Raw genomic sequence first — 27,486 nt, forward strand, 5'->3', positions numbered from 1 at the left:
GCTTTTGTTTTTATTTTCATTTTAATTAGTTTAGTGAATTTAACTTCTGCTTTAAAAAAGCATTATTTTTATTTTTAGATTGCAATGTTACAATGTATTGTGATTTGATCCTTTTTTTGCACAGATAGCATAGACAACATGTTTACATTCATTATATTTTGTTTTCATAGCCTTCAATATGAACATTGTTTGTAGGACAACATTAGGCAGGATGTGAAATGAGATTGTTTTTTTGTTTTTTTTGTAAATAAATACAGAATTGTTTTTTTCTAAAAAGAAAAATGTAGAAAATACTGAGATATACTATATATCGCCATTCAGCCAAAAAATACAGAGATATGATTTTTTGGGCATATTGCCCAGCCCTAACAAATATAACAACAAGATTGCTTGAATGTATTTGCTTTTCTCTTTTATTAAACAAGTTACCCATGGTAATGTAATCCTGCAATAAAAAATATTACTTTGCATTGACCTGACCAGGCAGCCAAGGTATGGCAGCCACCACACAAAAATTTTTTCCACAAAAATTATCAGCTTTATAAGACAATTTTGCATCAGGTAGGTTTAATTTATGGCACTTAACTCAGTTCTGTGGGCTACTGACTTTGGTGAAACATTTGCTTTGTATTGTATGTTTAAGTTACATGATAGATGTGATACAAGCGTGTTGTTAACTGACATTTCTGGTAGGGTTTAAGAAGGGTTTCACATTACACCCAAATAGTGTTACATTTTATAGATTCAAGGACCACAAGGGTACATTGTAAAATGCTTAACATGAAAAACACCTAACCTGACTTAATGTACTGCAACTTAAACTTAATCTTCTCTTTTTTTTGCATCATTTTGATCATAAATATTGTCTACGTATCATTATATTATACCCATAATCTAAAAATAAGGCATACAGTTTTCAGTTATAATTTTATTCACAGGCTCAAACTGAGCAAAAATATGCAATTTGGTGCAGTTGCTGATATTTACATTGCCAACAAGTAAGATGAAATTCTAATAGCTTGAATGAAACAGAATTTTCATTTTTGGGTGAACTAACCCTTTAAGCTCTGCACACATAAAACACAAAATGTAACTATTTGATTTGTGTTTTGGTTATAATATCATCCTTTAAAGCTTAATGTTTTTATGACTAATTTTAAGAAAAATTCTGGTTTGTTAAGAAACGTTAGTAAAGAAAGTGCTTAATGTAAAAATATCTCTCAAAGTGATGTTTGATAATATTTTGGTTCTCTTCTGTAATTGTTTTAGTACATTAGGCCATGTTTAGCTTTTTTCTTTTTTTCTTCTTTTTTCTGTTTTAGAATAACCCTTAAAGGTGGTACCTAATGGCCAACAGAATGAAATCGGATCTTTTTTCCACCTCCTTCTGCTACTTTTTTTCTCCCCTACTCCTTCTCTCTGTCTTTTTCTCTCTCTCTCTGAACATGAAAATCTGAACTGGCTGAAGTGCAGCATAGACTATTTCGAATCAGCAATCATTTGCCCCCTACCAGTCAGAAAGTGCAAGATAGCTAAAGTAGGAGACTTGATGAGGTGTGAGACAAAGCAAGAAAGCAAGAAAGTGAATCCTGAAGATGACCATCTATGATGCACCGGTGGAATCCTGCTGTTAACATCCAGACAGTAAAAGAAAGCAATTAATTCCGCTGTATCGCATACTAGCTGCCAAATGTCTATGCCGTCTGTAAGATAAAAGTCTGCATACTGTACATTATCTTCCATTAATGAGTGAAGTAGGACAACTGAAATCTGATTCAGTAATGTAGCAGTGTTCAGATCTTTGACCATGTAATCAATGTAGTAATAAATTATTCTGTGATATTTATAGGTCTAGGAGTGGTTTGGTTACACTGACATTTTACTGTAGGATCGGATTATTTGTTTTCAGTGAAAAAACTTTCTTCAAACCATCTCAGTGACAGGAGCTTCATATAAAATTTGAATATGACGGTGTTAGTGTTCTCTCTTTGTGCGCTCACAGAATGAATAATAACTTCAGTAGAAGAGGCCTTCAAGCTTTCTTTATTCTCCCACAATCCTCTGGAGCGAGTGTCAAGGGTACATCTGAATACCCTTAATCAAATTGTGCCACCTTTTCCCGCTCTCCGCTCTCCCTGTTGACTCTAGGTCACTTTTTCTGCCTCGCTGGACCTGTGATGATATGAATTAATTCTGTATGATTATATTTTATTACTTTATCCCCTTTTTCTCTAAATTTACATCCATCAGTCACCCAGAGGCTAGTTCTCATGAAGTCACCTCTCTTGTCTAAAAGACATACTGTAGTCCAGTGAATGTGTGAAAATTCTTGCTGTTGCTTTCAATGGACTCTATGGATGATCCTTTCTGCATTTAGCCCACCGCAATTCCTAGAGCAGCATAGTGTATTGAAATTGCGAGAAAATGAAGCACAAAATTAAATCTTTAGTAAGTGTCCAGGGCAAAGCAAATTTGATACCATTCACCTTTACGCTAAATGTATTTAACGCTTGTGATCCTCATTACTTACATGATATGTTATATACAGTAATATAATGGTATGTTTATGGTATGGTATTGTGAGTAGTTTGCTATAGTTGCCAATAACAGGTTCAACTCCATGGGCACCTGGGCATGATGGGTCTGTTACATACCAAAAAGGGTCCAAAATTTAGACTCAGCAAGAGCAAATGCAAGTAAAATTGGCTTTGCCATGACCCAGTAGTATGTCTTTTCAAAGCAGCACCAAACTGTTTGTTGTGCTAGCTCGGCTAGGCTAGCTAGTTGTTCTGCTTAAAAGCTTAGCTTGATAAAATTGAACAAATAGAGCTGATTGTTAGATGGAAACGTAGAAAAAGATAAACTAATCTTAAAAATTAGGATTCATGCTAATTGTTCACTTATGTAATTGTTAACTAATGGATGATATACCTCAGATTAGCAATGTGATGCTAAAACACGTAGCTACTTTGCTAGCAGGAGACTAAGTAACATTTCTTAAATTATTTTATTGATGTTTTATTGATGCTTGTGATCCTCATTACTTACATGACATATTATATACAGTAATATAATGGTATGTTTATGGTATGATATTGTGAGTAGTTTGCTATAGTTGCCAATAACAGGTTCAACTCCATGGGCACCTGGGCATGATGGGTCTGTTACAAACCAAAAAGGGTCCAAAATTAAGACTCAGCAAGAGCAAATGCAAGTAAAATTGGCTTTGCCATGGCTTTTGCCATTTTTTTTTCCAGTTCCAGTTTTTTTATTGGGAACTGCAACAGCAATACATGATTTTTAATCACAATGTATGAATGATAATCTGGCCCTCATTCGTGTACAGTAAATGACAACATTGATTCACCTCAAACTGACTAATGTTTATGCTTATTTATTTTATTATTTATTTTGTCTCATATGGCAATATGCATTGTAATGGTGTTTTACCCGAGAATATAATTGTTCAGTTTGGGTGCCAGACAGTTTAAGTAAACTGACAAACAATTATTTTTCTTTTACCACCCTTACGATTAAGAAGACACTCAACGATTCAGGATGGCAAGAAGTCTTAGTCATTTTTAAAGCCTGTGTGTAACCCGTTTTGTTTTCTTTTCTCTTGTGGGCTATATATTAGTGGAATATGCCTAATGTACTTGAGATTAGGATGTAGGAAACTTTGAGAGCATGGGAAAACTTTGAATTTCTCCTTTACCTTTAGTGAGAAATGTCAGACGTCAGTCAAGGGAGAAGTTAAACACTTGTGGGTTTGATCTTGAAATTCCAAACGTATTCCCCAACCACATTGGCGTCTTTACAGTCGTCAAAATTCCTGCTCGTTCGGTTCCTCTTGCTACATGTGCAGAATATTTCCATCCATCCTTTCCATCTAAATCCACATTAAGTTAATCCAAAAGAACACACCTTCACAACACATAGAAACAACAACTTTTCCTAACTCTGATTCCAACTTACCAGACCGGGCTCTCATTTCCGCTTCCTTCGTGTCTTCCTCTTTTCTTCTCCACCAAACCAACCAAACCACACCTCTTTTTATTATCATATTTTAATTTTCGTTTGTCCAAATTCTAAAGATCAATATGAAGTTAAGTTGATTTAGGTATATTATTATTATTACAAAATATTAGTTACCCTTGTTTTAACCGAAAGCAACCCACTACCACATGTTGATTGTTCACTTGGCATTTCTCTCTCTAGTATTCTTAAGAGCAAAGAATAGAATAGAGTACATAGTTTGACTGTCTCTCTTTATATGCACTTTCGACATCATGACTAAAATGGAATCTCATGAGTGACTGGTTTGGAAGTCTCTTCATTGGTAACAGCTTTATTATTGACAAATCACAAGCAGCACACAAGACACTTGAAAGAGACTACAATGTAAGAAGTTAATGCCTCAACTTTTATCAACACAAACATATACGTACAACTGGGTGTAGCAGTGCATTTCTAATTAAATGTACTATAACTACATCAGATGTGTTTCAGTAGTCAGAATACATTTACAGTTGACATTTCCCTGGTAATAAATGTTTCATTCTGGGTTTGTCTTATCGGCAAATACAGTTGCCTTTGATTTTGGCAGCAAAATCTTATGAGACACCATTATGCTGCCTAGTGTTTGGAACAGCCTTGTCCTTGAAAATACACCTATGAAACAGAGCAAATATTTATCATGACATGGACCATGACTCTGCCATAGAATTGCACCATGTAATGTTATACAGGGCCAGTCCTTCTGGAGCAACCTGGGGATAAATGCCACAATCAAGGGCACAATAATGACATTTTAGAACCTGCAACCTTACCAGAGTCTATCTTTAACCTCCATGATATACCTCCCCCGTAGATCAGTACAGTGATGACATATTTTTGTAATCCAACCCGGAAGATGACCACAATGGTTCCCTCGACAAAATAAATAAATACATAAATAACAATAGGATTTTTCCATTGGCTTTTGGATTACTGCATTAAATAAGATCTGTGACCAACAAAAGTTTGATTCTTACACATTTTGTTCACATGGTAATCTTCATAAATGTACACAACTTATGAATTTTGAAGCCTAAATACAATCATCAGAAGTAAAAAGCTAAAGGTAGGCTATAAACAAACTACACCACCGTTGCATGATTTCAACGTCACCACTATTAAAGGGTTAGTTCACGCAAAAATGAAATTTCAGTCATTAATTACTCACCCTCATGTCATTCCACACCCGTAAGACCAAGGTTCATCTTCAAAACACAAATTAAGATATTTTTGATAAAATCCAAGGTTTTTGCAACGTAATTACTGTCATTCAAAGTCCATAAAGTAGTAAAAACATTAAAATAGTTAAAATAGTCAATGTGACTACAGTGGTTCAACCTTAATGTCATGAAGCAACGAGAATACTTTTTGTATGCAAAAACAAAATAAAAATAACTACTTTATTCAACAATTTCTTCTCTACCTTGTCAGTCTCGTATACAGTTGATGCAGTGAACGCAGTTCAGCGCTTCTGTGTTTCCTGTTCACGTGAGCAGCATGACGCATGCGTGTGATGCTGACGCAGGAGCCGGCCAATACTGAGCCGGCATTCGGACGTAAACACGGAAGCGCTGAACTGCGTTCACTGCATCAACTGTGTACGAGACTAACAGGGCAGAGAAGAAATTGTTGAATAAAGTCATTATTTTTGTTTTGTTTTTGCGCACAAATAGTATTCTCGTCACTTAATAACATTTAAGGTTGAACCACTGTAGTTACATCGACTATTTTAACAATGTCTTTACTACTTTTCTGGACTTTGAATGATGATAATTATGTTGCTTTCTATGGGGGATAAAAAATAAACCTTGGATTTCACAAAAAAAAAAAAAAAAAAATCGTAATTTTTGTTCCGAATATGAATGATAGTCTTATGGGTTTGGAACAACACAAGGGACGACTCTTTCAATCTTTATTTAAAAACATTTTCCCTGAAACTTTCAGTTAGAATAGATTGCAAGAGTGTGATTATAAACACAGCGTGGCTGTGAAAGTGGACTAGTGAGTAAATGAGGTTACATCAGAGATTGTATATTATAGGGAGATGAGAGGGTGTGTATCTCTTACCATTGGAGAAAGCGTAACGGCTAACTTAATCACGTGCTCACCTCTCAGCCTATCGTGTAATGGCAGTGACATCAGAAGCAACATTCCCTAGTCTGCCTTCTCTTAAAAAAATAAATTTTATCAAGCTAAAATCTACATATAGTTCCCAACAAAAGTATTGTTTAGTGTAAAACATGTTGAAGATTAGCAAACAGACTGTTGATTAATTAAATGATTAGCTATTTCCCCACAAAAGCTGTTTAATCAGCAAAGTGAAGCCTCTCATCCATACACATCCATTAAAAAAACAGCCTCTGGTCTCCTTCCCTGCGTACCGCCAGAGGCGGAGCGTTAGCATTAGCCGTTACGCTTTTTTGGCTAAAGGTTGCAGGCTTGCCTTCCAGTGGCTTTGGTTACATGTTCAGTGTGATGACGTTTAATGTCCTAGTCCCATTTAGTCACTTGTTAACAAACTGCCTTTTTCGAGACGAACAAAAGCTTTAAAAAAAATCACAAGGAGGGTGGTATTACTGATGTACTTTATTTCGTATAATAAATCTTGAAAATATCTTGAGCTTGTATAACCACAGTTCTTATTTCAGATAGGCTATTTAACCAAAAACCCATTCAAAAAAACCTATTGACTCTAAGAGGATGGAACAGGAAGTGCTAAAATGCTATTTCGTTACTCGATTTCGGCCTACAAAAATACCTCTATTGTTGCGATTGGTTTGCCTTAGCATCCCAACGGAAGGCTTTATTGGCATAGGATAAAATTAGTCATATATGTATTTGCATATATATTATAAGGGGATTTGATTATATTTGATATAAACAACACTCATCCTACAAATACCCAGCTAAAGCCAAGCATGCATTACAATTCCTCAAAGGGACGTGACGTCTAAGTTCTGATTCCTCCCGTGTCCTGTAGACTCCTCTTTACTCCCTGATGAGTAGCTGGCTCATTACGAGCTTTGTCATCTCTCCATGTCGACTGTTATGACTTTGACAGCTCCTAATGAAATCTTTCCTCACAAATGTTACCTGCATTTAAGTCCTGTCACTCTCCCTCTCTAATGAGCAGCACCTCACAATCTGAGGCCGCAGTGACATTTTGGTCCCTGTGATTTCCCCCCCTGCTCTCAGCGGGGGCTCTCGGAGAAAATCATCCCCCGCTCATGGTCTGGATATTGAAATCTCCGTCAGTATTTGCAGCTCATTGTGACCAAATGGCAACTCTTCACAGAACGGCAGCCATGTCGAAGGGAACAAATGTTCACGAGGGCTTCTTGTAAACAGAAGTGTCATACGCCCACCATGTATTTCATTGTTTCGGAGGGGGAGGCGTCATTCATGACGCGGTTGGAATTATATTTTTACAACGGATTGAACTTTGATGCAGCTTTTCCTTGTCTTTTGGCTGAATTAGAAAACAGTGTGAAAGAAACAGGGAAAAATGGGGGGAAGTGTGAAGACTGTCAACATGCTGCTGTCATGTAGAACAGCGTCGCTGTGCGACAGGGGTGGAGGCTCGTTTGACACGGCCGCCACATGGGAAGTCGACGCATACATGGCTGACAGTGCCTGCTAGAAACACGACACAATTACTCACAGAGAAACCCGCTTCACATCTGCTAACGCAATAATATAAGCCGTCAGTGTAGATGGATGGGTGAATAAACAGTGCAGAAACACAACATTGCATTTAGCAGATTTGTTTTATTTGTTCACTTTTGTCTTTATTAGCACTTTCCACAAATAGACTACTTTTTTGTTCAGTAAATAGTGAAGTGTCAGAAAGCAATGATTGTCAGCCTCAGAAAGTCAAACAAATTACATGATTTTCTGTTTGTTTTGTATGAGATTTGTATGAATTGGACCTTGTTACTAAAATTCAGGCCAGTAAAATCCTAATTTGCATGTTTTTGTAATTTTCTGTCAATATACAATTGAATTTATTGATTAAATACATGTAAAAAAGGGGTAGCTTTTTTTTAGACTAATTGCTGATTTATAATACATATCGTTTTACATCTGAATTGGTACAATTACAACTGCATAAATAATGTTGAGAAAAAATTTGTTTATTAGACCTTTGTATAAAATCAATATCACGTTTGCAATCAAGCTCATATTTGTGAAAACAGCTCTCTCGCTCCTGTGATAGACTATTGCAGGGGTGGCCAACATCGGTACTGGAGAACCACAGTCCTGCAGAGTTTTGCTCCAACCCTGATAAAAACTCAACTGCCTGTACACTGTAAAAAATATTTTCAAGATTTGTTATCACAACATATTTTTCTTTTGTCAAATCAACTTCAATAATTAATGTTGTTCAGATAACATAATATTTTGAGTTTCTGATTAAACCAATCGCCTATATTGTGTAATTTTTAATGAAACCAGGTAACTTACTTTTAACTTACTAAGTTAAACCAACAATTTGTTTTACAGTGTAGCTTTCTAGTAATCTTTAAGACTTTGATTAGTTCGTTTAGGTGTATTTGATTAGTTTTGGAGCAAAACTCTGCAGGACTGACGTTGGCCATTCATGGACTATTGCTTAATTACATATACAGTTGCAAGAAAAAGTATGTGAACCACTTGCAGAATCTGTGAAAATGTGAATAATTTTAACAATTTTTTATTTAGTACTGTCCTGAGTAAAATATTTTACATAAAAGATGTTTACATATAATCAACAAGACAAAAAAGTAGCTGAATTTATTAAAATGACCCAGTTCAAAAGTATGTGAACCCTTGATTCTTAATACTGTGTGTAGTTACCTGGATGATCTACGACTGTTTTTTTTTTGTTTTGTGATGGTTGTTCATGAGTCCCTTGTTTGTTCTGAGCAGTTAAACTGAGCTCTGTTCTTCAGAAAAATCCTCCAGGTCCTGCAGATTCTTCAGTTTTCGAGGATTCTTTTGCATATTTGAACCCTTTCCAGCAGTGACTGAATGATTTTGAGATCTGTCTTTTCACACTGAGGGCAAATGAGGGACTCAAACACAACTAATAAAAAAGATGATCCAGAAGGAAACACAATGCATTAAGAGCCGGGGGGTGATATATGAACAAGATCTCTTACAAGTACTATTTTGCAATAATATTTTGTGGTTATTGATTGCATTTAAAGGATTTTTTTTTTTTTTTGACGTCCAATCACATTAATGATATTAAAAAATAAATCAGATAATGCACAGGAAATTTAGTGGCGTCCCCAGAGTTGTGGTCTTGACCAGTCTTGAGATTAAATTCAGAGTCCTCTTAGTCTGAGCCAGAGACCGAGTACAAATGTGAGACCAAGACCTTCACAAAATGGTCTCGAGATTGGTCTTGAGTACTACAACACTATCATTTAGTTTAAGTTACTAAATAGTTTTAAAATAACTACACTGTAAACCCAAATAAGTTGGCAAAAATCAAAAAATTTGAAGTAATCAGTTACATCAATTTTTTTTAAGTTAAAAAATTCAAAGTTTAAGTAAGCAGAACTGGCAGATTTCAATTTTGTACTGGTACATTTTAGTTACTCCTAACTTGAAATTTCTGAGTATTTTGAGTATTAACATTTCATTTTAGTATTTATTCTCCCTTTCGAGTGTCATGGCAAAGCATGCTGGGAAATAGAAATCCCAGCCCAGTTTCAGGTAAATTTAAGTTTGTCTAAATTAAAAGAAACAAGTTCATAAAACTCAAAACAATGAAACAATTCAGATGACTTAAAATGTGTCAGTTTCATGAACTCAAAAGAAAAAGAAAGTTCTAAATACTCATAAAAGTTCATTTGATTGAACTAATTTGTTTAATTTGAGTTTGCCCTATTCAAATCAATTAATTATTTTGAGCGTTAGAGTTTACAGTGTATAAAATTTATAATCTATATATTAAAACTAGAACTATATAAACATATATATATATTTTTTTTTAAAAAAAGCAAAAATTAATACAAATGACAAAACACAGCAAACACAAAACAACTAAAACTTTAACTAAAATTAAAATGTAATTCAAATGATTTAAAAGCGTATAATGAAATAACTATTATATATTAGGAATTACAGTGACAGGTGGCACAAGCTAAGGCTAATTTTAAGTTAGATAATACTTTGTAATAAATCGTATAGTTGAGTTGTGGTAGTTGTGGTAGTTGTGGTACAACTACCCTAATTGTGGAAAGTGTCTGACCAACTGATCTCTCTCTCTCTCTCTCTCTCTCTCTCTCTTTCTCTCTCTCTCTCAAGTAAATGGGAGCGGCTGCTGAAGCTTTTAGCTACATGATGCATGTTTTCTAGCCTGGGGCTTGTTTAGCCAGGATTTGTGAGAATCCTTGTACTAGGCAGGGATCGGGGAAAGCACTCGTATCACTTTGTGCCCTGGTATACATCCCCAAGTGTGGCTAGAGGATGTTTTCCTTTGAGAGAGTCCTCAGCCTGCTCTTCTGTCTGTGCTGTAGGAAAACCAATGAGAAACAAAGAGAATCTAGATTCAAGCTCATGTGTTTCATGATGTCAAAAGCAAGAACCACTAAAAGCATTGAAAGAACAACTCAAGGGAAGGGAAGGAAGAATAAGGGAAGAATAGCAAAACAGGGCAGCTTGTCTAGCATGTATATGTTTGTTTACTTTAGTTTTTAAAGTATTTTTGAAAGTGAAAGTGACGTGATGTGATGTGTAACCATACTCAGAATTTGTGTTCTGCATTTCACCCATCCAAGTGCACACACACAGCAGTGAGTATTGAACACACACCCGGAGCAGTGGGCAGACATTTTTTCTGCGGCGCCCGGGGAGTGATTGGGGGTTAGTTGGGCACCTTTGTTGTGGGTAATGAGAGTGGAAGAGAGCGCTGTTCATTCACTCCCCCCATCTAAATTTCCTGCCAATACTGAGACTCGAACCCGCAATCGTGTTACAAGGCCGACTCTCTAACCATTAGGCCATGACTGCCCCCAAACTTTCAGTGAAGAGACTTTGATTTCATACATTCCTGATCTCACAAATGTATACGTCATAATATTTTTTTGTTTAAAATAACATGCACTCATTAATCATTAACAAAAACATTAAACGTGCATTAAGAAAGAAAATAATCAATTTTGACTCTTTGAAGAAGATTAAGCCTGATATTTTGCATGACAAACATATATATATATATTATGTTAGTATTCATTTTAGGCTGATTTAAATAAATAATTGCATTGAGAATCTAATAAAAGTCACTATTTAAAAATGAAAATTATAAAAAGAAATTTGTAAAATAAAATTTCAGGGAATTTATTGAGAATTCGGTGCAGAAATGTTTAATCATTAAAATAATGTAAAAAAAAAAAAAAAAAAAAATTATAATGTCAGAAATGAAATGTAAAAATGCAAATATTTTCCTTTTTTGCCCTTCTCATTTTATAGTGAAACATAACATGTTTTTTGTGAGATTCACTTCTACTTAAATGTGAAAAAAATGGATTGTCTTCTGTCTTTTGTGTTATTTATCCAGGAAGGAAAAAAAAAACCCTTGTCTTTCCCAGGCCCCTCAGTGAGTAAACTACCCGGGCTCATCGAGTTAAATGTGTTCCCAGCAAAGCACACATACATCATACTAAGATCTCAACTGAGTGTGTGATTACACTCATCAGCGCTTATTGCGTTCTGCCATGCAGGGCACAGTCAAGGCTCATGATACTAATATGCTTTTTAGCCATCCTCTCCAGTAACATTTACACTGGAATCGACATCGAGACTGTCTCGTCAGATACTGGTGACTCCATATGGCTCCTTAATGAGTGTTGAAGCTCAATGGACAGTCTGAGAGGGGCTTCTTGACAAATGCGTGCAGATGTCAATGGGCTCAATCTCAACTCAGTCCACCTCTGAGCATCGATTACTCAGTCAGCATCCCGGAGTCCCAGCGGTCGGGTGTATCCTACCGGAGCACTGCATTAAACAGTGGCCTGGCATGAAGTAGCAGTTTATCAGTCAGAGGTGAATAGCAATCGATGCAGGTGTAAGGACGGATATGGAAATGCTTTTGTAGGCAGAGCTGGCGAGTCAGAGCTAGTTGAACGATGATAAATCAATCTAGCGTGTTATGACAGGGAAAGAGCACATGATTGTGGAGTCTGTTTGTGTGCGTGTCGCTTCCTACTGGACACACAATCGGCTTGCAGTAGCTGTGGTCACGCAGTGGATTTGCAGCGAACCCTGCTGCCTTTGATCAACAGACTGGAACCTGGTGGAAAGAGAAAGAAAAAAAAGAGAAAGAAAGAGACTGAGGTGAACCCAGCTGTAGAGGTCACACCGAGGGTTCCAGCGGGGGCCATAACCCCTCTCAGGGATGAAGTGACAGACTGGTGAAGGGAATCTTTTTTTTTTTTTTTTTTTTTTTTTTTGGTGAAGGGAATAAATGCCCTCGCCACCTCAAAACATTTCCAGGCTTCAAAAGAACAAATACATGATGTGGTTTAAATAAAAGCTTGGCTCATAATGGATTGATTTGATGAGATATAAATACAGACATCCTGTTATTACAGAACGAGAAGTGCTTTTACATGGTGAGTTGATTGCGTTTTAAAAAATGAGAATCCATTTTGCAGAAAACTTTGCTTTTAAACCTCCATTCCAGAAACATAATTGTAGATATGTGGAATACTGCTTTATTGGTATTCCTCAAACATTCCGCTTAGAGGTTTGCTCTAAACCTCTAACCTGAAGTATTAAACTTCAGAAATTAATTTGGCCCAAAGCACTTAACGTACATATTCCATTTTATGAAGAACTAAAGCCCAAAATCTTTCATTACCTTAAGACTACACAGCAAAATCCCCAGAGTTAAATCAACTCTGCTCAGACTACATATGGTCCCTCTCTACATAATGTTAAAATAACACTGAAGCAGAGTTAAAGTTAATGAGAGAATTAAGCAATTAATTAAGTAATGATTGAACATTAATGATGAAGACCTGCTGTTAACAAGCAGAATCACTGAAGAAAAGAGAAACACAAGAATTTAAGAATTATTTTAAAGACATAAAAGGGTCAAGAGCCCAACTAAAACAAACCCTTGACCACCATGATGGTGACATAATTTTTGACCAATAAAACACCAAGGTAACACTTTATTTTAGGGTATTTTAACTAGTTGCTTATTAGCATGCATATTAATAGAATATTGGCTATTTATTAGTACTTATTAAGCATGCCTTATTCTGCATGACCTTATTCTACATTCTTAATCCTACCCAATACCTAAACTTAACAACTACCTTACTAACTATTAATAAGCAGTAAATTAGGAGTTTATTGAGGGAAAAGTCATAGTTTTACCAACACCAACATCTAAACCTCTGTTAATTCTCATTAAGAACTTCTTTAGATGTGTGACAGAAATAAAGTCAATCTGGTTAGTAATAAGTGAATCAGATCTTTTAATCAGATCTTGAGAGATTTAATGTCTTTTATCTTTAGTTGATTTCATCTTAGGCTGTGACTGTAGTCAGTTGTAGTTCTTGTGTTTCTCTTTTCTTCAGTGATTATGCTTGTTAACAGCAGGTGTTCATCATTAATGTTCAATCATCACTTAATTGCTTAATTATCTCATTAACGTTAACTCTGCTTCAGTGTTACTTTAACTCTATTTAGAGAGGGACCAAATGTACTTTGAGATGAGTTGATTTAACTCTGGGGATTTTACTGTGTACTAGTGTTTCCTTCTGGAAATGTAAATCTAGGAAAAGGCATTTTATAGTTGATATTCTACTGTGGAGTTTTATTTTGACAGTTTTTACCTGTCTGATGGAAACGCTACAGGGGTTTGACAATGAAACTAAAACACTGGCCAATATAGTGTTTCACACCTATATATGCACAGGCTGGTGGCCAATCTTCACTGATTTTACATTCCATCAGTAAGAGCAGAGTGTGAAGGTTGAATTAGCAGAGCAATAGCACAGCTGTACATAAAATATTGCAATTCACACACATATCAGAGTTCAAAAGAGGACAAATTGTTGGAGCGCGTCACACTGGCTCATCTGTGACCATGACAGCAAGTCTTTGTGGTGTATCAAGAGCTATGGTATCCAGGGTAATGTCGGCATACATCCACGAAGGATGAACCACATCCAACAGGAGTAACTGTTGATGCAAGAGGAAGCTGTCTGAAAGGGATGTCCAGGTACTAACCCGGATTGTATCCAGAAAACTTAAAACCACAGCTGCCAAACTCACTGCAGAATTAAAAGAATTACTTTCCTGTTTCCACCAAAACTGTTTGTCGGGAGCTCCACAGTTTCATGGTCACGCTGCTATAGCCAAACGTTTGGTCACTCATGCCAAAACCAAACATCAATTTCAGTGATGCCAGCAGAGGAAATCTTGGGTTGTGGACAATGTAAAACATGTATTGTTCTCTGATGAGTCCACCTTCACTGTCTGTCTCACATCCCGGAGAGTAACAATGTGGACACAGACGCTGTGGACACCCAGACGGTTGTGTGCCCAGAGTGAAGCACGGGGGTGGATCAGTGATGGTTTGGGCTGTAATATCATGGCATTCCCTAGGCCCACTACTTGTGCTTGATGGGCATGTCACTGCCAAGGACTATTGAACCATTCTGGAGGTCCATGTGCAGCTAATGAAGGGGGTGCGGTGTATTAACATGATAATGGACCAATACACACAGAAAGACTTGTGAGAGAATGGTTTGATGAACATGAAAGTGAAGTTGAACATCTCCCATGGCCTGCACAGTCACCAGATCTATACATTTTTGGGCCACATTTTGGGGTATTTTGGAGGAGCAAGTCAGAAAAGGTTTCCTCCACCAGCATCACGTAGTGACCTGGCTACTGTTCTGGAAGAGGAATGGCGCAAAATCCCTCTGGTCACTTTGCAGGACTTGTATCTTTCATTCCCAAGAATAATTAATGCTGTATTAGTCGCAAAAGGAGGCACTACACCAGTTTCATTGTCCAGCCCCTGTAAGTTCACATAGTTGCTTTTTTATTGGTGTAACATGGGATGTCGAATTACCTGATTCATCTGACTACATATTTATCTTTGTGTTTAGCCAGCATTTTTGTATGCAAATTCACAGTGTTTTTTCAAAGAAAATATGAGTGGAAGAGCCCCAAATATTAACAATGCTTTTTATTCAAAACAGAAGCTGTCATTTTTAACCCATATCTGGACTTACAAAGGTCTTGGCCCAAACCAGAAAACATAGTGATTTACCAAAATAAAATGGATGCAGTAAAGCTTATAGCCCTTTCCCTTTCTGGAAATTAATTTGGTGTAAAATATAACATACAAATTGCACTTTATGAAAAACCAAAGCCCAAAACCTTTGCTTAAAACTGTTTTTGCTCCCTTTAAGAGTATTAGTATTTGTATTGCACTAGTATTGTCATAATTCTTCCGTGGAGTCTTATTTTGACAGCTTTTGTCCATCTGATGGAAACACTAAGTTTCCATAGTAGCTTTTTGAGATTTAGAGAAAGTCAGTCTTCACAAACATGTTTTGTACTGATGGCAAGATTAACTCTAAGCCAGGCCTCGGTCAGCCCTGATCTCTGCCTTTGCCTGTCTGCTTGCTTCATTCACCCCTGGCCCTCATGTCAACTAGAGTCTGGGCAGTGCTCGAATTCTCCACCGTATATAATGAAGACTGCTCTCAAAGCAATTATCTACTGATAAAAATCGTTCTCTGTAATAAGCTGCAGAACTATGAGGCTGCAAGACAGGGATATTGAGGTCATTTTCATTATAGTTGATGTTATTGTATGAGCTTATTTGTGCTAGTTGTGTTGTCAGACAAGGATTTAGTCAATTCTTGGTCTGTACTTGTGCTATTTATTAATTTTTGTTTTTTTCTTTGCAGGGCTGCTTATGGTGATAAAATGACTTCCAAGTCACCAATGATGCTTTTTCTAACTTAAAATGTATTCATTTCACCCTCTAATACATTTATGCCTCTGGGTCCACTTCAGTGAATGTAATAGTAATAATAATATTATTATTATTAAATCCACTGGTTAAATGTAATGCCTATTTTAATATGGACAGCATGGGGTAAGTTGTCTCAATGGAATCTGCCATTAAATGGCCATTAAAACAAATTAGTGAAACTGCATGTTAAAGGTAATGAATAAAAGTACACTGTAAACCTTAACATTCAAAATAATTAATTGGTCTGAATAGGGCAAACTCAAATTAAACAAATTTGTTCAGTTAAATTAACTTTTATGAGTATTTAGAACTTTCTTTTTCTTTTGAGTTCATGAAACTGACACATACCCAGCGTTAGCGTCAGTTCTGGCAGGTCACGTCAGTCAAGCTCGCATCAACTGACTCCCAGGTGACTCACGTCTACCTATAGGAATATGACGCCTATCACAGCATCCATATATAAGCTCCTCAGTATTATCAGCAGCTATCGCATTACTCAGGAGCTAATTACCCTCCTCCATCCCCAGCTCCTCCTCTCTTCAGTCAGGATTGGCCTTATGATTCCCCTGAATCAAACTAATTCTTGAAAAATGTGTACATGTTAAATTATTGACATTAATTATATCTGAATGTGTTGGTTCTGTTCTGTTTACCCTAAGGGGGGTTATTGCTGCTCTTCCTGCTCTTATCCATGCTAGGCTGCATGGATGAGCAGGGAGTTCTTGCCCAGAACAGAATCATACCGCCAATACAAACTCTATGCAATTATCAATCATATTTGACGATAGTGGTCCTGACAAAATTGAAGTAATCTGAATTGTTTAATTGTTTTGAGTTTTATGAACTTGTTTCTTTATTTAGGCAAACTTAAATTTACCTGAAACTAGGCTGGGATTTCTATTTCCCAGCATGCTTTGCCATGACACTTGAAAGGGAGAATAAATGCTAAAATTAAGTGTTATATAATGTTTTGTGTGCAAGATTAATGTTAAGGGGCGGGATTTAGTAAAGTTTAATGCTTTGCTATCCCATTTTAGAAGAGTTTCTGTTATGTGGGGTTTTTGGGAGATACCATCATGGTGAGGAGTGAAGCATGAGCTTAGTTTGAGAACAGCTATTTCATAAATATCCTATATTGCTGTACTCTTTCAGCAATTGCTATGCTGTGCTAACATTATGAAACTTTTGTTTTGTCCAACAAATATTCCAATTTATAATTTTTTAAAAATTTTTTTTTATAAAAGTAATGTGACAACTTGCCCCAATCTGACATTTATCTTCAATTTTCACTGAATTTGGCTCAGTGTTTTGTTTGAATGCAAAGCAATTAACAAATTACTTGTATTTTTTCTTTAGTTTTTGCTTAATATGAAGGCAATTAATGTACTTTTTTAATCTAATCAAATGTTTCAACTTTTCTCCCCACATTCTTTTTCCTTTTTAGTGTAACACAGGACGTAAACTGACCTGATTTGTTGGTCTGAATATTTATCTCTTGTGTTTAGCCACTGTTTTTGTATGCAAATTCACAGTGTTTATTTTTCAGAGACAATAGGAGAGTCCCAAATATTAACAATGCTTTTTATTCAAAACAGCAGCTGTTATTTTCAACCAATATCTGGACTTACAAAGGTCATAGCCCAGACCAGAAAACATAGTGATTCACCAAAATAAAATGGACGCAATGCAGCGCACGACCCTCTCCCTTCCCCTGTGTGGTCCATTAGAATGTGTGGGTCATGAGTTTTGGCCCCAGCTGTCTGATTAAATGGACAGATTGACTTTTGGCTGAGAGAGCTGCTTCATCCCCCAATCCTCCCGCCATTCTCTCTCACACACACATACACACACTATACACACCCCTGCATGTGCACTGAAACCTTTGGCTTGGTGCTGGCTTATTTTAAATGCGCTTCCTGCATGCACAAGTTCATCCGTGTTTGGTGTACGTCTGTGTGCGTGAGTGTTTCCTGCACTTTCTGAAACAATATTACTGAAAACAATAAGCCAGAAAACAGTATTTATCTTCACCGGCCTCTGACTTGCGTTGTTATTTTGCGTTGTTTATTTCGGCTGTGCTTCTCTGTGTTATTTTGCAGATTAAAAAGCAAATGGTGAGAATGTAGATATTTAACCCCTTCATGAATATGGTGATCTTGTTGCATATATTTATTGATATTTTTCTTATTCAATTCAATTAATAATCAATCAATCAGATATGTAAAAGAACAAGTTATGATTTGTATAGTGACCCACAACTCACATCAGGTGTGAAATAACAACGCAGTGCATTGGCTGTTGAATGTCTTCTGTGTATTATTTCCATGCAAAAAGGGAAACATGTTTAAACGATGTTGACTGTCAAAAACCAGCATTAAGTAGTTAACCCTGTTAAAAAACAACACTTGTCCCCTTGATTAGTAGGCAAGATTTATCTTGGACTTAAAATAAATATCTTATTTTGAGTTGTTACATAAATCAGTAAGACCCAGAGCTTCTTTTCTATCTTACCTTTGTAGTTCTAAAAATGTTTATTTCATTTCATTTTTAGCTTAGATCTTCCCTTCTGATTTTCTTCCTTTCCCTTTTTTGGTGAAATACGGTATCGTTTTTAAAACCAAGGATTTCAATGCGAGTTCTTTGTGTCTTTGAAGCACTTTTTGAAGGCTTGTTTGCTCTTGTATTTTCTCTCTGCTCCATCTTTTCCATTCTTGATCCTAGGTCCTCTTTCAAAGAAACAGAATGATGATTTAGCTGATAATGACGGTGCTGAGGATGAAGGTATTTTTTTTGATGCCAAACTGATATGCATGACAAGGAACCCTGCGGTTTTTTCTTCTTTGTTTTTCTTAAATTTCTTGTCCTTTTTTGAGAGTGGAGATTTTTTTCTTGCTCGTTTTTTGCTGGATGTGTTTTGTCGTTTTTGCTTGATGTGACCTGTCTCCCGTCATTCCAGATACACATAATTGTTAACAACCCTTCATAGGTTCTTGCTTGAATATTTTTTTTATTATTATTATTTCCTTTTAATTTTATATGTTGCATCTCACCTAAACAACCAAATCAAGCAAACAAACAAACTAATAATCCTAAAATTAATTCTTAACACTTTTTGCATGATTTTTCAACCTTTCTGCCATTAAAAATATTCTGAGGTAATCCCCTGGTTAAAAAAAAAATAATAATAATAATAATAATAATTATAAAAAAATCCCAGATTGATAATCTTCCAAAATTCAACCCCTACAAAAATTTCCTATGCAACATTGTATGTTCCTGGAATCCAAAAATGCCATGTCTGCATTTCCATCATAGGGTGCATCAATAGTCATTACTGTCCAGCAGTTGAGACGACTTTTAATTGCCCGATGTTTAGTGGTTGTGCAAAAATCTATAGAGATGCACAACAAATTAACACATCGATTAAATGCCTGGGCTGTAGACTGTAAAAGAGGTAAAAAATCTAATGATAATAATCCCTGAGTGACTGTATGTGATAAAAGCATTTCCTTTCGTGTTCATGTCAGAACAGAAGCACAGTGAAGACTGTCTCCTGTATAATCAAATGAAATAAGAACCAATTAGAGCAGGCTAAAACCAGGAAAGAGCCTGCTCGCTTTGATCTGCACATCAAAAGATTACAGCAACACAAATATACAGTGAGAATCCCGCAGAGTATCTCATATGAACTCTCTTGAAAAACGACAGAATAATCCTCTTAAGCATGCTCAACGATATACTGGGAAAACACTCATCGCTGATGTTAGCCTCGGACTTGGAGTCTTCAGAGGCCTGGTCTGAATTACTTTCAAGAAACTCACAGCCACCCATCAGGTGTCTCTTCTTATTGGAGAATGCAGTGCATCAAGCTACAATGACAAAGTCCTCCCAAAACCAAGAGCTTCCCAATGACTGCAACTGTGAATCTATTAAGATGTCTCCAGTGATCGACAGTTCTTTTGATGATAACAACAGTGTGTGCAAGTGGAAATCTCCAAATTCTTCTTTTCGAGGATCCGCTCAAACTCCTAATGTGGCAGACTTTCAGCCTGAACCTTCCTTGGTGTACGTACAGTTACATCAGTGTTGGGAAATCTATTTTGATCTTGTTAGTTACTAAAAGTAGCAAACAAAAAGTAGCTAACTACATTGAAGCTACTTTTTCTTTTTCTTTTAACAGTCACACCATTGAACTTGAACAGACAATTGAGCAGATTTACTCTAAATAAAACACACTATGATTTACAGTATATAAAATAGTTGAAAACAATCATGAACCGCAGCTAATCTAATATTTTGCTATAAATAAGACCTAAAGCAGTAAATCGCTTTTGAATGCTACATATCTGAAAGAACAGAAAAATGTATTTGATTGTTACCATGGCCTGTTCCACAATACATGACATTAAATCACAAATAGTGATTTAGCAGTTTGTTGTGTTAGCTTGTGTTAGCATATGTACTACAATACTTGTTTCCAGAAACTTACACTGTTTTGAAAAGTCTTGCTAACATGAAACGTAGCCGTGGCTTCGCTAGTAAGTAAAATGTTATTGGTGTCGCTAGTTACAGTAATTTACTCCACAACACTAATGTTTACTTATGTTAACAGAATTCAAACATTCAAAAATTTATTTACAGTATATAAAATAGTTAAAAAACAGTCATGAACCGCAGCTAAACTAATATTTTGCTATAAATAAGACCTAAATCAGTAAATCGCTTTTGAATGCTACATATCTGAAAGAACAGAAAAAAATGTATTTGATTGTTACCATGGCTTGTTCCACAATACAACATGACATTAAAAATAGTGATTTAGCATTTTGTTGTGTTAGCTTGTGCTAGCTTGTGTACTACAATACTTGTTTCCAGAAACCTACACTGTTTGAAAAGTCTTGCTAGCACGAAACATGTAGCTGTGGCTTTGCTAGTAAGTAGAATGTTAGTGGTGTCGCTAGTTTTAGTAATTTACTCCACAACACTAATGTTTACTTATCTTAACAGAATTCAAACATTCACTAAAAGGACTTTAATCAGAGAAACACAAACCCAGTGTGTCAGAACACTCCAAGGTTATTGTAAACTCCTTTCATCACAGTTCTTAGCTTTTCGAAAATCAGGTGACTGTTAAAGCAAAAGGAATCTGAAGATCTGTGAATTAGTTGTTAAACAAGAAAAACCTTTACTCTTGACATAGCCTGCTTAGAAACAGCTTGATTTGAATTATCACAGTTTGTATCATGTTTCGCTTGAAAGTGCCCCAGTAGTGCTTTTCAATCGAATGTTCGAGTGAATTCATTTTCGAATGTACCCAAAGGAGCTAAACATATAAGTAAATACATTTATTCAAATTCCTGAGGCCTATCTGCGCATGCTTTTTGCTAAGTGGAAAAGGGCCGCCGTTTGGCTCTCAGACAGCTGTAGCTGATAGGGCTGAGAGGAGACACAGAGCGCACATTAATTATGTAGACATAACGCTACCTTATTACCGCACACTGCTTATACCAGCTGCCGTGGCATCGGCGACAGTTCTCGCCAACCAGCTTCTCTGATTTTATTTCATAGATCCAGTAATTGGCTTGATCACATCAGTGGCCCACTCACAGATATTAATATCCATTCTAATTAGTTTACATTTTTTTTTCGTTTTTGATATAAAAGCTGCATACAGGCCATATCCCAGGGTCATCAATCATATATAACAACTTGAAATGCCAAGGGATTCTCCAGATATGACTATTTGCTGGAGATTTACTAAAGCAAACTATCACCAAAATCAATAGCCACTTTTGACACGTTCATTAATCTGGTACTTTAGTATGAAGCGTACAAAGTTTATTGACTTTTTCTAAGGAATCGGTAGCAAAAGGCCCAAGAGACAATGCAAGTATATGGTCTTAGATTGTGCCAGATCAAAAATCTGAAGAAATAGGATTTACAAAAGTAAAAGTCTTAGACAGATCACCTTAAAGTTAAAGTAACCAGTCACAAAAATTGTCATTCCAAACTCATATGACTTTCTCGTTTCTGTGGAACACATAATTAGATCATTTGAACAATGTTTTAACTGTTTTTGACTATTCAATGGAAGCCATTTAACGGAAGTCACATTATTATTATATAAAAATACCTTACTTAACTCTTTGAATGAGTGTGGCGCCCAGTGGTCCCCCTAGTGAAAAAAACCTGTACCAAAATGTATTTAAAATACATTTATTTCATACTAAATATATTACAAATCCATATAAAATATTTACAGACATAAATGTTATAATTTAAACTTATACTTCTTAATTGCACAATGCACACTTCTTAATATTAATCTATGATGTCTTTAAATGCAAGATATTTAAAGTGTACCTATAGTACACTTGCAATAGTTTCATTTTAGCACAATCAGTTATACTTAAGTATATCTTTAATTGGACCTCAGCACTACTTCCGTATATGTAAATGTATTTGTAGTATACTTAGCATAAAATAAATGTATTTCAATTGTATTTTGGTATATTTATTTTTCACTAGGGTCTCTATAGACCTTCTTATTCACAAACATAGCTTAGCATTTGCAAGTCAACATAATTGGTCAAATTTCAACAGTGACAGAAAAACTCTGTTCATGTTATCATTTAGGAGTGACGTTTTGGAGAAAGGCCACGGTACACTGGACTTATTGTTGACATTTGACATATGACATTTATAAAAGACTGAGGAAAATACAATGGAACTGGTGTGTGCATACACACGTGAACTCTGGCCTGCTGATGAAGAGTATTTCTGTCAGTCTGAATGAAGTCTGGGATCAATGGAGTATTCATTTCTCTGAGGAATCACTTCCTGTCTTTTCCTCTTGCTGGACACTGATAGACTCACTGGGCTAGTTTACATTCTTCTGTGGTTCATGGGTCATTATCAAAATGAATATAAGATATCAAAACCTAATAAATGCTTAATTTACAAATAAAATAATAATCTTAAGAGCGACTGAATCTTAAGAAATTTTTTTAATGATCAAAGCTTAACAAAGTCACAACACTGGCAAGAAGAGAAAAAGATGTAACAGGAAGTGGTGAGACAAGATAAGATGAGAAAAGAGAAGAGATGAGACATTATATGGCCTGATAAAGAAGAACCATTGAGTCCAAATCTGACATCAAGAAGAGACATTACATCTCTGATAAATAGATGGGAAAGGAAGCTGAGACAAGGGGAGACGAGAAGAGAAGAGATGGGACGAGAAAAGAAAAAAGATGAGAACGACATTTGGTCAACTGAATAAGAACAACACTGTTATTTGAGCATTTGTTAAGAAGAGACAAGATGGGGCAGGAAGGGGCAAAGCGAGATGAGACATTACGTTGCTTAATAAAGAACAATTTTCCCAGTTTTCAAGAGCCAATGAAGTGGGACGGGACAGTAAAGGGTGAGGTGATAATCACATTGGACTTTTTCACTTTGGGAGGAGAAGAACAGAAGAGATTGGACAGGACGAGGTGAGATGAGACAAGAAAAATGACTTTGCCTGACGATGAAGAAGAATGACTGAGGACAGATGAGACAAAATGAGATGAGACTTTGAGCATTTTCCAAGAGGAAACGAGAAAAGACAAGAAGGAGTTAACTGAGACAAGAAGAGAAATGAGAAACTTACATTGACTGATAAAAAAGAACTATTGTGTGCACATTTGGCAAGAGGTGGTCTTGTTTAGGGGCCTTAAGAAAATTGTTTTGGAAAATGATTGCTTTTTTCATTTGCTTTTTTCGCTTGTTACGAGACCTCCCGGAAGCAGGTCCCTGCATGCCCAATAAAATAACCCAGATTTATGTGAAGGCTTTGCAACCATGATGAAATGGCACTCTACCTCAAGCAAGATGAAAGTTATCATCTGCGTCGCATTTGTGTTTTGAAAATACCTCCCTTTCGGACAGAGACCATTTTCCCAAAGTGGATTACTTTGCCTAAGCAATGTATGGAAATTTAAAAAGCGTGCAATTTCTATTGCTAAAAGAAAAATGGGATCTGAGAAGATGAGGTGAAGCGGCAGGCGGATCCTATTCGTAGAGTACAGAGAATGTCCCCTCGCTTTAAATTTGCCCACCTCGTTTCTTAGTTATGTTTCAGATCTTTAGTTAAATGGATTGTTCACCCAAAAATGAAAATTCGGTCATTAATTACTCACCCTCATGTCATTCCAAACCTGTAAGACTTTCATTCATCTTTGGAACACAAATGAAATCTGTTCATCATATAAAGCGATCGAGGCTCTTTAAAAAAAATTGACTAAACCACTAAATTCATATTGATTAGTTGTACAATCTCTTTATGAACTTTTTGAAGCGTCAAAGTGTCAGTTGTGTAGCTGTCACTGGAAGGACAGAAGGCTTTCAGATTTCATCAAAAAGATCTTCATTTGTGTTCCGAAGATGAACGAAAGTCTTACAGGTTTGGAACGACACGAGGGTGAGTAATTAATGACAGAAATTTCATTTTTGGATGAACTAAACCTTTAATTTAAAGCATTAGAAATTAAAATGCCCGTTTTAATTTCCACTTTTTATTGCTGGCAGGCTTTTTAAGGAAAAAATAATAATAAGTAATGCAAATTTTTTTGATAACCAGGAACATGACTTTCATATTGCCTAGGAAATGAATGAGCTAATTTCTAAAATTGACCAAGTCTCAAAAATGAAGCCAATGTGGCCAATTTGAGCAAAATGGGAGCCCTCAGCTCTGAATGCATTTCCAGCTGTCTACAGTAATTTGTCATTTAATCATTTCTATCCTCCTTTTTCCAGACATTCGTGAAAGTGGGAGCCCCAAACCGGTGATGGTTTTCATTCATGGAGGATCATACATGGAAGGAACAGGAAATATGTTCGATGGAAGCATCTTGGCCAGTTACGGCAACGTCATCGTAATAACCGTAAACTATCGGCTTGGTGTGCTAGGTAAGCAATTCAGATTTTGCTTAACTTTACCCATCATGCATCAGGGTTTCCCGGTCCGTGCCCCATATGATAGCCTCTGAATGGCTTGTTCTAGCTTTGTTTCTCTCCACCGAGGTACAATTTTCCTTCAGTGAAAGATGATTTGTTGCCTGTGAATAGCCTCAAGCTCATAAGCATAAAACGGGTGAAGTGGCAATGCTCTCTACAGCGGCGCACAAGCATGAAAACTTATTATAGAAAAGTTTGCTGTAGTTGTACATGATTTAAGGTGATAGTAAATACTGGAACTATCAAAGCTTTATGACCTTCCAGTTTCAATTGCAATACAACAACTCTAGCCCATATGCATCCCTGTCTCTTTCCTCATTGCTATTCCTCTTCCTCTGTCAATTATCATTTTTCAATGGAACAGATTTGTGGATAGAGATAAAATTGTGTATTTTTACTTAATGAACAAGATTGCCTCAAGCAAATGGTGCTGGATTTATTAATAAGCTTTGGAGAATTTCTCCAAGAGCGAGGTGCTTTCCATATTCCAGTTGTCTAGATCTGTTAACAAGGAAAGTTAAGTGTTATTTTAGTTGCGTACAAATGCATTTAGCACAGAAATAGCCATTTTGATGAATTATCTTTTGCAGCCGACGCTTTTCTCAGATTGCTTCATTATTTGTCTGTGAGGTTCTTATGCAAATGCATCATTGTGTTCATGACAGATCAGTCAGTGTTTTCATTATATACAAATTCCTCAGTGATTGACAGTTATTATTTCAGATTAAAATGATGGAAACTCATAGATAAACTCATCTGCTGCCTGTTTTATTTCACTGTGCTTAACATCTTGTGCAGAAATGCATCTGTCTCAAAAGTGAATTTGCGATGGCTAGAATCAGGGATATGACAAAGAAAAAAAAAACCTTTGTTGTTTTTGCAAACAAGCATTAATCTTTGATCTGTGGTAGCAAATATAACTCTCTATAAAGATACGACACTGATCAGCTTAACCCATCTGTGCTTTTGGTAGTCATTTGACTGCAACTTAGCATCAGTTTTCAGTCTAATCAACTTCATAACATCATACATACCAAAATAGTGCATGTTTAATTTGAAATTAGCTGTTTATTGGCCGGTTATTGGAGGAAAACATGTAAACTGTGATGTAGGGTAAATTTGATCTTCAATGAATGTCTGTCAAAGTGATGACTTGTCAATTGAACAAGAGTCATAGGTCACTATAACTCAAAAACTGATTAATTTGTGGGGTGTTTGTTCAAATAGGCTTGTTAAAGAAACATTAGCAGCTGTTGCTAGTCCTACAAAGGGCTTTTATTGTCCATTTAATTAAGTTGTTCACATCTGTACAATATAAGTCACCATTTTGACCAGTATTACGGTGCTGGCAGATGCTAATATGCTAGTGGCATGAGGCATCTGTTAGTGTGGGTCTTTAGTCATACAAATATTAAAGAATTAATGCATGAATTCTGAAATTATCATCAGTTATTTGCATCAGAATCATCACAGTATATCTTTCCGTTAGTAAATGAGGCTCAGTGTGATCTTTCTCCATTAATGATTCAGTTCGCAGCCATCTTCCATCAGTCGCCCTTAGCTTTTTATAACAAATCCACTGCTGATGATTGGCTATTTTTTTCCTAGCTAAGGCACACAGATCCATTAGGGGGTTTAAGCATGTGCCCGCATGCCACAACCCTTAATTTATTGTTGCTATGTTTTTCTCATAGTTGTCTGGGGTTCGGCTAAGCTCCGGAGCAGCCTCTGGGAAAGGTGCTGTAATGGTGAGAGGGCCTAATGGATTATAGCTCTGCACACAGTCTGAGTGTCATTATCAGAACTGTTGTAGATTTATGGAGCGAGTCGCTCTCGTCATGCCCCCCTGAATAAAACTGCTCTCCGACAGCTAATCAGCTGGCATAAGGGCCTGTTTTACCGAGTGCCACCATCATATTTTTTTGGTGGTGCTGGTGTCCTATTCCTCTTTAGCAACTATCCTTCAAATCCAGCCAATAACGTATAAAGTATATAACCTAAAATAGCGCCATACCTACAGTATAAGGAATAAATTACTAGCTCCAGAGTTAAGTTGCGGTTTCATTAGCAAAATTTAGGTAATATTTACAGTGAACACGAGCGAAATATGACATTTTGCTGAGCAATGATAAATTCAGTTCAATTCAAAATTTCTGTATAATGCTTTTCACTATACATATTGTTAATCTGCTTGAAAGAACGTCCGGGCCGCACCTATCTCAAATCATAAATATCTAACAGGTTGAATATTTACAATCAGAAATCCTGTTTGGGAACCTCAAAAACAAACATGCACGCATTCAGTAGATTGTCACATGGAACGAAATGATACCAAATCAGAAAGCAAGCTGACTGAAGACTTCATCCAATATCATCTTTTTCCATTTTTCCAATAATTTTCTGTAAAAAGCAGTCCACTATTATCGCCATTA

At 36.2% G+C, this 27,486-nt stretch overlaps 1 protein-coding gene across 7 annotated transcripts in view; it reads left to right on the top strand.

The window, feature by feature from the left end:
- The window catches only part of nlgn1 (neuroligin 1), a 322,087-nt gene that overhangs the window by 134,809 nt on the left and 159,792 nt on the right, over positions 1-27,486 (top strand). For 5 of the 7 annotated variants that reach the window (XM_051912622.1, XM_051912623.1, XM_051912619.1 and 2 more), the window contains 2 exons: positions 18,776-18,835; positions 24,854-25,006. In XM_051912622.1, coding sequence (XP_051768582.1) covers positions 18,776-18,835; positions 24,854-25,006 — 213 coding nt within the window. The remainder of the gene's footprint in view (positions 1-18,775; positions 18,836-24,853; positions 25,007-27,486) is intronic. The other 2 variants (XM_051912625.1, XM_051912626.1) reach the window with 1 other exon arrangement.

This window comes from Ctenopharyngodon idella, chromosome 11 (genome assembly GCF_019924925.1).
Source record: "Ctenopharyngodon idella isolate HZGC_01 chromosome 11, HZGC01, whole genome shotgun sequence".
In the NCBI taxonomy this organism is placed as follows: Eukaryota; Metazoa; Chordata; class Actinopteri; order Cypriniformes; family Xenocyprididae; genus Ctenopharyngodon; species Ctenopharyngodon idella.